At 48.8% G+C, this 9,385-nt stretch overlaps 1 protein-coding gene across 1 annotated transcript; it reads right to left on the bottom strand.

Moving 5' to 3' along the window:
- Nucleotides 1–2,459: 2,459 nt before the first annotated feature.
- On the bottom strand, nucleotides 2,460–3,367 carry PLVAP (plasmalemma vesicle associated protein; the record flags this gene model as incomplete). Its single annotated transcript, XM_026450600.1, has 2 exons — nucleotides 2,460–3,172; nucleotides 3,271–3,367. Coding segments are annotated over 2 exons (810 nt in total), but the record flags the coding sequence as incomplete, so codon positions are not given.
- Between the last annotated feature and the right edge of the window lie 6,018 nt (nucleotides 3,368–9,385).

Consider the following 9,385-nt stretch of genomic DNA (forward strand, 5'->3'; position numbering starts at 1 on the left):
AAAAAAAAAAAAAAAAAAAAAAAAAAAAAAAAAAAAAAAAATAACTCTGACCCTAACCCCAATCCCAATCCCAACAGTAGAATAACCCACCAGCTCCCTACACTCAAACCCAGCCTCAATTCTTTCACTTTTCTTTTTTAGGATTTGGAGCAGATTTTATTTTATTTTAGATTTAGTGGGGATGTGTACAGGTTTGTTACATTGAGTATATTGCATGATGCAGAGGTTTGGGTTTCTTTTATTTTTTGAGATGGAGTCTTGCTGTGTCACACAGGCTAGAGTGTAGTGGTGCGATCTGGGCTCACTGCAACCTCTGCCTCCTGGGTTCAAGTGATTCTCATGCCTCAGCCTTCCAAGTAGCTGGGATTACAGGCGTCTGCCACCAAGCTTGGCTAAGTTTTGTATTATTAGTAGAGACAGGGTTTCACCATGTTGGCCAGGCTGGTCTCGAACTCCTGTCCTCAGGTCATCCACCCATCTTGGCCTCCCAAAGTGCTGGGATTACAGGTGTGGGACACCGCGCCTGGTCATAGAAGTCTGAGTTTCCAATGGTCTCATTGAACAAGCAATGAACTCAGCACCCAAAATGTAGGTTTTTAACCCTTTCCCCCCTCCCTCCCTCCCTTTCCCATTTTGGAACCCCAGTGTCTGTTGTTCCCATCCCTGTTTGTACCCAATATTTTGCTCCTACTTATAAGTGACAGCATATGGTATTTGATTTTCTGTTTCTGCATTAATTCTCTTAGGATAATGACCTCCAGCTACATCCATACTGCTGAAAAGGACATGATTTCCTTTTTTTTTTTTTTCCTAATGCCAGCCTCAATTCTTTTCTTTTCTTTTCTTTTTCTTTTTTTTTTTTTTGATAAGGTCTTGGTCTTTCACTCAAGCTGTAGTGCAGTGGTGCAATTCCGGCTCACTGCAGCCTCAACCTCCTGGGCTCAAGCAATCTTCCCACTTCTCAGCCTCCCAAGTAGCCAGGGTTACAGGTGTGTGCTGCCACACCTGGCTTTTTGTTTGTTTGTTTGTTTTGTTTTTTGTTTTTTGTTTTTTTTTTTGAGACAGACTCTTGCTCTGTCGCCCAGGCTGAAGTGCAGTGGCATGATCTTGGCTGACGGGTTCACACCATTCTCCTGCCTCAGCCTCCTGAGTAGCTGGGACTACAGGCGCCTGCCACCACACCTGGCTAATTTTTTTTGTATTTTTAGTAGAGATGGGATTTCACCATGTTAGCCAGGATGGCCTCAATCTCCTGACCTTGTGATCCACCCGTCCCAGCCTCCCAAAGTGCTGGGATTACAGGCGTGAGCCACCGCACCTGGCCTAATTTTTGTATTTTTTTTTTTTTCGGTAGGGATGGGGTTTTGTGTTTTGTTTGTTTGTTTGAGATGGAGTTTTGCTCTGTCACCCAGGCTGGAGTGCAATGGCATGATCTTGACTCACTGCAACCTCTGCCTCCTGGGTTCAAGAGATTCTCCTATCTCAGCCTCCCGAGTAGCTGGAATTACAGACACACGTTGCCATGCCCAGCTAATTTTTTGTTATTTTAGTAGAGGCGAGGTTTCACCGTGTTGCCCAGGCTGATCTCAAACTCTGAGCTCAGGCAATCCACCTACCTCGGCCTCCCAAAGTGCTAGGATTACAGGCGTGAGCCACCACACCCAGCCTGGGGTGGGGGTCTTGCTATGTTGCCCAGGCTGGTCTGAACTCCTGAGTTTAAGCTATCCTCCCACCTCGGCCTCCCAAAGTGCTGGGATTACAAGTGTGAGCCACCACACCCAGCCAGCCTCAATTCTTAGTCCTTCCTCAATGTCATTCCTAATTCCAAACTCTACCCCAATCCTAATGCCAACAAACTTCTCCATCCAAATGACTACAATCCTATAACCATCCGTAGAGTGGATAGCCCCAACAGGTCATCACAGCATCCATCCTAAATCCACCCTCCATGCCTCAACTCAACCCAAACCCAAAGGCAACAGAAATTCTAGATCCACCCCCTCACCCAACCCTAGACCCGATATCCACCCTACCTCTAATTCCAGGATTTTTTTTTTTGAGATAGAGTCTTGAGTAGCTGGGATTACAGGCACCCGCTACCACGCCTGGCTAATTTTTGTATTTTTAGTAAAGATGGGGTTTCGCCATGTTGGCCAGGCTGGTTTCGAACTCCTGACCTCAGGCGATCCAACCACCTCGGCCTTCCAAAGTGTTGGGATTACTGGCATGAGCCACTGCGCCCGGCACTCTAATTCCATTCTTAACCCTACACTCTTCGCAATGCCCATCCCCATCCAAGCTCTATCCTGATCTTAATGCCTGATCCTAGAGAGTCATAACTCACCCAACCTAGACCAGGAAGCCATCCTCAAAGCCAACTCCAAGTTCAATGTCACCACCACCCCCTTCCATCTGGACCTGACTCCACTGCAGTCTCCCTCTGGGGCCTGCAAGCCCACCTTGGCCTTGATGCAGGTGTCCAGGGCCGAGTTTCTGATGGCCAGCTCCATCCTGAGCTGTTCCGCCTCCCTCTTCTTCTCTTCCAGCTCCTTGGCCAGGTTGTCTCGTTCCTTCCGCAGCACCGCCTTTTCCTCCAGCGCCAGCTGAGTCTGCCGGGAGCATTCGGCTTGGAGCTTGGCCTCCCGGGCCTGAGCCTCCTTCTCCACTTTCTGTTTTGCCTCCTGACTGGCCCGCAGGCCCTGCTGGGCTTCCAGCTTCTGGCGTTGGAGGTCCGAGTTCTCGCGGGCCACGCGTTCGATACCCATCCGGAGGCTCCGGGCCAGCTCCTCCACCTTGGAGGTCATGAGGCTGGGCATGTGGTCGCAGGCTCTGCGGATGGAGGCCAATTCCGAGCCCAGGGGATGGTAGAGGTTGTAACCCAGGTTGTCCAGGGTGCGTGGGATAATGGAGTCCCTCCACAGGTTACGAAGATCCATCTCAAACTTGTCCTTGTCCAGGGGCAGGCAGAGGGCTTGAACCTTTTGCAGTTGCTCCTCAGCCAGCTGGCGCTCTTGATGCTGCAGCTCCCGGGTTTTCACACATTCAGCCAGCTGTTCCTCCACCATGCGTTTGTTCAGCAGCACGCTTTCCTTATCCTTAGTGCAAACGGTCTTCTCCTTGACTATCTCCACCTCCAGCGTCTTCACCTTCTGATTCAGCATGAGGAGCAAGGCTAAGGAAACAGGACCAGAGACCCAGGAAGATTGGGGGGTGCCGCGAGCACTGGGCGGGGAGTCCACCACCCCGGCTCCCTGAGGTCTTAGTACTCACCATCGCAGCTCTTGTTCATGTCTTTGAATTGTTCTCTGCATTGTTTCTCGCTCAAGATGATGGCAGCCATGTACTGCTGATTGTTCATGTAGATGACCTGCCCGGAAGGGAGGGGAAGGGCGCAGGACAGAGCTTAGTGTCTTGCCCCCAGGACTGCCTGGACCCAGATTGAGCACCCTGGTGGCCAGAGTGAGCTGAATTCACAAGGGCACGGTCCCTTTATTGAGGGGATGTTGGAAGCCAGGTGTGGCAGCTCACACCTGTCGTCCCAATTACTCGGGAGGCTGAGGTGGGAGGATCACTTGAGCCCAGGAGTTTGAGACCAGCCTGGGCAATATAGCGAGATCCCCATCTCAATAAAACAAACAAAAATAAATAAATAAAAATATAGTGGATGTTTGTCTGATTTTCAAAAGCTTTTACAGTTACTACTGTCTAGAAACAAAAAGACACAAAGTATAAATAAATACATGCTACAACATGGATGAACTTTAAAAAGTATTACATCCACATTTATGGTCAATTGAATTTTTTTTCTTTATTTTTTTTTGAGACGGAGTTTCATTCTTGTTGCTGTTGCCCAGGCTGGAGTGCAGTGGTGCAATCTCGGCTCACTGCAACCTCCGCCTCCCATGTTCAAGCAATTCTCCTTTCTCAGCCTCCCAAGCAGCTGGGATGACAGGTGTCTGCCACCACGACCGGCTAATTGTTTTGTGTGTTTTTGGTAGAGACAGGGTTTCATCATGTTGGCCAGGCTGGTCTTGAACTCCTGATCTCAGGTGATCTGCCCGCCTCGGCCTCCCAAAGTCCTGAGATTACAGGCTTGAGCCACCGTACCCGGCTTGATTTTTTTTTTTTTTTAGACAAGGTCTCACTTTGTCACCCAGGCTGGAGTGCAGTGGCCCTATCTCAGCTCACTCTGCAACCTTGACCTCCCAGGCTCAAGCAATCCTCCTCCATCAGTCTCCCGAGGAGCTGGGACTACAAGTATGCGCCACCACTCCTGGCCAATTTTTTGTATTTTTCTTAGAGATGGGGGTTTTACCATGTTGTCCAGGCTGGTCTGGACCTCCTGAGCTCAAAGGATCCATCTGCCAGGGCCTTCCAGCCCTGAATTTTTTTTTTTTTTTTTTTTTTTAAGAGACGGGGTCTCACTCTGTTGCCCAGGCTAGTGTATAGTGGAGTGATCACAGCTCACTGCAGACTCCAACTCCTGGGTTCCAGTGATTCTCCTGCCTCAGCCTCTCCAGTAGCTGGGACTACAGGCCTGTACCACCACGCCTGGCTAATTTTGTATTCTTTAGTAGAGACAGGGTTTCTCCATGTTTGCCAGTCTGGTCTCGAACTCCCGTCCTCAGGTGATCTGCCCGCCTCAGCCTCCCAAAGTGCTAGGATTACAGGTGTGAGCCACCGCGCCTGGCCAAACTAAGTTTTGCATTTTTAGTAGAGACGGGGTTTCACCATGTTGGCCAGGCTGGTTTCAAACTCCTGACCTCAGGTGATCCGCCCCCCTCGGCCTCCCAAAGTGCTGGGATTATAGTCGTGAGCTACCTCTCCTGGCGGAAGTAGGGTATTTAGAGAGGTAATTAAGTTAAGGTGCGGTCCTTAGGGTGGGCTCTAATCCAACATGGCTGATGTCCTTAGAAAGAGAAGAGATTTGGACACAGAGACACGGACAGAAGGAAGACCAAGAGCAGACACAGGGAGAAGATGCCACCTGCAAGCCCAGTTAGAAAGACCTGGAACAGGCCGGCTGCGGTGGCTCACGCCTGTAATCCCAGCACTTTGGGAGGCTGAGGCGGGTGGATCAAAAGGTGGCGAGTTCAAGAGTAACCTGACCAAGATGGTGAAACTCTGTCTCTACTGAAAATACAAAAAAATTAGCCGGGCGTGTTGGTGGGTGCCTGTAATCTCAGCTACTCAGGAGGCTGAGGCAGAGAACTGATTGAACTCGGGGAGGTGGAGGTTGCAGTGAGCCGAGATCACGTCTCTGCACTCCAGTCCAGCCTGGATGATGGAATGAGACTCAGTCTCAAAAAAAAGACCTGGAACAGATCCTTCCGTCACAGCCTCAGAAGGAACCAACGCTGCTAACACTTTGATCTTGGTACCACCTAGTCTGTAATACCTTGTCATGGAAGCCCTAGCAAATTAATACAAATGCTAACACCATCTCATGAGGCAAACAAGAGTCTTTAAAAAAAAAAATCTTGGCCGGGTGCGGTGGCTCAAGCCTGTAATCCCAGCACTTTGGGAGGCCGAGACGGGCAGATCACGAGGTCAGGAGATCGAGATCATCCTGGCTAACACGGTGAAACCCTGTCTCTACTAAAAAATACAAAAAACGAGCCTGGCGAGGTGGCGGGCGCCTGTAGTCCCAGCTACTCGGGAGGCTGAGGCCGGAGAATGGCATAAACCCTGGGGGCGGAGCTTGCAGTGAGCTGAGATCAGGCCACTGCACTCCAGCCCGGGCGACAGAGCTAGACTCCATCTCAAAAAAAAAAAATCTTTTTTTTTTTTTTTCTTTTTTTAATCGAGACAAGGTCTCGCTCCGTCACCCAGCCTGGAGTGCAGTGGCACGATCTCGGCACACTGTAACCTCCACCTCCCGGGTTGAAGCGATTCCCCAGCCTCAGCCTCTCAAGTAGCTGGGATTACAGGTGTGCACCACCATACCTGGCTAATTTTTGTATTTTTGATAGAGACAGGGTTTCACCATGTTGGTCAGGCTGGTCTCGAACTCCTGACCTCAAGTGATCTGCCCACCACCAGCCTGGCCAATATGGCGAAACCCCATCTTTGCTAAAATTACAAAAATGAGCTGGGCATGGTGGCGCACGCTTGTAGTCCCAGCTATTCAGGAGGCTGAGCCAGGAGACTCGCTTGAATCTGGGAGGCAGAGGTTGCAGTGAGGTGAGATTGTGCCACTGCACTCCAGCCTGAGGAACGGAGTGAGACTCTGTTTAAAAAAAATAAAATTTTTTTTATTTAAAAATAAAGAAGATATGCAAATGACCAACAAGTATATCAAAAGATACTCAAAATCATTAGCCATTACGGAAATGCAAATCAAACCCACAGTGAGATGCCACTTCACACCCACGAGAGTGGCTATTTTAAAAACCCATAAAACCCCAAAATGAACAGTAACAGGTGTTGATGAGGATATGGGGAAATCAGAATTCTCAGACAGCACTAATGAGAATGTACAATGTTGCAACTGCTTTGGGAAAGTCTGGCAGTTCCTCAAAATGTTAAACATAGTTACCACGTGACCCAGCAATTCTACTTCTCAGCATATACCCAGAGCAATGGAAATATATTCTCACATAAACTTGCCAGTAATGTCCACAGCAGCTCAATTTACAGTAGCCAAAAGGTGGCAAGAACCCAAATGCCTGTCAGCAGATGAATCGAGGCACAAAATGTGTTCCTTCCATACATAGAACATGATTCAGCCGTAAATAGGAAGGAAGCACAGATCCATGTTGCAATGTGTGTGAACCCCAAAATCATGATGTGCAAGTGAGAGAAGCCAGACACAAAAGGCCACATTGTGTGACATTCCATTGACATGAAATACCCAGAACAGGCAAATTCATAGAGACAGGAAGCAGGTTGGTGGCTGCCAGGGGTTGGGGGAGGGGAATGGGGAGTGACTGCTGATGGGGACGTGGGTTTTCTTCTGGGAAGCTGAAAATGTTCTAAAATAATGTTCTAAAATGGATCATGGTGATTAATGTACAACTCTGTGAATGTACAAAAAATCATGAAATTGGCCAGGCGCAGTGGCTCACGCCTGTAATCCCAGCATTTTGGGAGGCCGAGGCAGGTGAATCACGAGGTCAGGAGATCAAGACCATCCTGGCTAACACGGTGAAACCCCGTCTTTACTAAAATTACAAAAATTAGCCAGGCATGGTGGTGGGCGCCTGTAGTCCCAGCTACTTGGGAGGCTGAGGCAGGAGAATGGCGTGAACCCGGAGGCAAAGCTTGCAGTGAGCTGAGATCGTCCCACTGCACTCCAGCCTGGGCGACAGAGCAAGACTCCGTCTAAAAAAAAAAAAATCATCAAATTGTACACTTTAAATAGGTGGATTGTATAACATGTAAATTATATATCAATAAAGCTGTTTTTAAAAATTATTAATTATTATTATTATCATTATTATTGAGCTGGAGTCTCGCTCTGTTGCCCAGGCTAGAGTGCAATGCTGTGATATCAGCTCACTGCAAACTCTGCTTCCCAGGTTCAAGCAACTCTCATGCCTCAGCCTCCCAAGTAGCTGGGAATACAGGGGTGCACCATCATGCCCAGCTAATTTTTGTATTTTAGTAGAGATGGGGTTTCACCATGTTGGCCAGGTTGGTTTCGAACTCCTGACCTCAAGTGATCCACTGGCCTCAGCCACCTGCCTTGTCCTCCCAAAGTGCTGGGATTATAGGCGTGAGCCACCACACCCGGCCAGCTGTTTTTATTTTAATTTAATTTTATATTTTTTGAGACATGGTCTCACTCTGTCACACAGGCTGGAGTGCAGTGGTGCCATCAGAGCTCACTGCACCCTCAACCTCCCCAGGCTCGGGCAATCCTCCCACCTCAGCCTCTCAAGTAGCTGGGATTACAGGCGCATGCCATCACTCTTGGCTAATTTTTGTATTTTTTATAGAGATGGGGTCTCACCATGTTGCCCGGACTGGTCTTAAACTGCTGAGCTCAAACAATCCACCCACCCTGGCCTCCCAAAATGTTGGGATTACAGGTGTGAACCACCACGCCTGGCCAGCAAAGCTGTTTTTAAAAAAAGTGTTCACAATTTTTTTTTTTTTTTTTTTTTGAGACGGAGTCTTGCTCTGTCGCCCGGGCTAGAGTGCAGTGGCCGGATCTCAGCTCACTGCAAGCTCCACCTCCCGGGTTTACGCCATTCTCCTGCCTCAGCCTCCAGAGTAGCTGGGACTACAGGCGCCCGCCACCTCGCCCGGCTAGTTTTTTTGTATTTTTAGTAGAGACGGGGTTTCACCGTGTTAGCCAGGATGGTCTCGATCTCCTGACCTCGTGATCCGCCCGTCTCAGCCTCCCAAAGTGCTGGGATTACAGGCTTGAGCCACCGCGCCCGGCCAAGTGTTCACAATTTAACAAACTAAAGCTGTGCCTTTCAAACTTTGGAAGAGAACCCTCTGCAGAAATATAAGATATGAAGAATGAGGAGAGTTTGTCTTTCTGCAGTTCTCTGTCCTTCGTCCTTTTGAAGCTGGCCCTGGATGAATGTCCTGGGGTGACATGGGGAATGCCTTCTGTTCTCAAAAGCCTTAGTCACTGGGAGGCTGAGGTGGGAACATTGCTTGAGGCTGCTTGAGCCTGGGCAATGTAGTGAGACCATGTCTCTAAAAAAAAAAAAAAAAAAATTAGCTGAGCATGGTGATATGTGCCTGTGGTCCCAGCTACTTGGGAGGCTGAGGTGGGAGGATCATTTGAGCCCAGGAGTTCGAGGCTGTGGTGAGCTATGATCATGCCACCACACTCCAGCCTGGGTGACAGAGTGACACTTTGTCTCTAAAAAAAAAAAAAAAAAGCTGTGATTTTTAAGTTTCTTTTTTTTAATTTTTAGTTTTTTTTTTTTTATAGAGAAGAGGTGTCTTGGGAGGCTGAGGCAGGTGGATCACTTGAGGTCAGGAGTTCCAGACCAGCCTGGCCAACATGATGAAACCCCATCTCTACTAAAAATACAAAAAATTAGCTGGGTTTGGTGGCGGGTGCCCGTAATTCCACCTACTCGGTAGGTTGAAGTAGGAGAATCACTTGAACCCGGGAGGCAGAGGTTGTAGGGAGCTGAGATTGCGACACTGCAATCCAGCCTGGGCGACAGAGTGAAACTCTGTGTCAAAAATAATAATAATAATACAATAATTAAATAATTTTTTTTTTTTTTGAGACGGAGTCTCGCTCTGTCGCCCGGGCTGGAGTGCAGTGACCGGATCTCAGCTCACTGCAAGCTCCGCCTCCCGGGTTTACGCCATTCTCCTGCCTCAGCCTCCCGAGTAGCTGGGACTACAGGCGCCCGCCACCTCGCCCGGCTAGTTTTTTGTATTTTTTAGTAGAGACGGGGTTTCACCG

The sequence above is a fragment of the Piliocolobus tephrosceles genome, unplaced genomic scaffold (genome assembly GCF_002776525.5).
Source record: "Piliocolobus tephrosceles isolate RC106 unplaced genomic scaffold, ASM277652v3 unscaffolded_22446, whole genome shotgun sequence".
NCBI lineage: Eukaryota > Metazoa > Chordata > Mammalia > Primates > Cercopithecidae > Piliocolobus > Piliocolobus tephrosceles.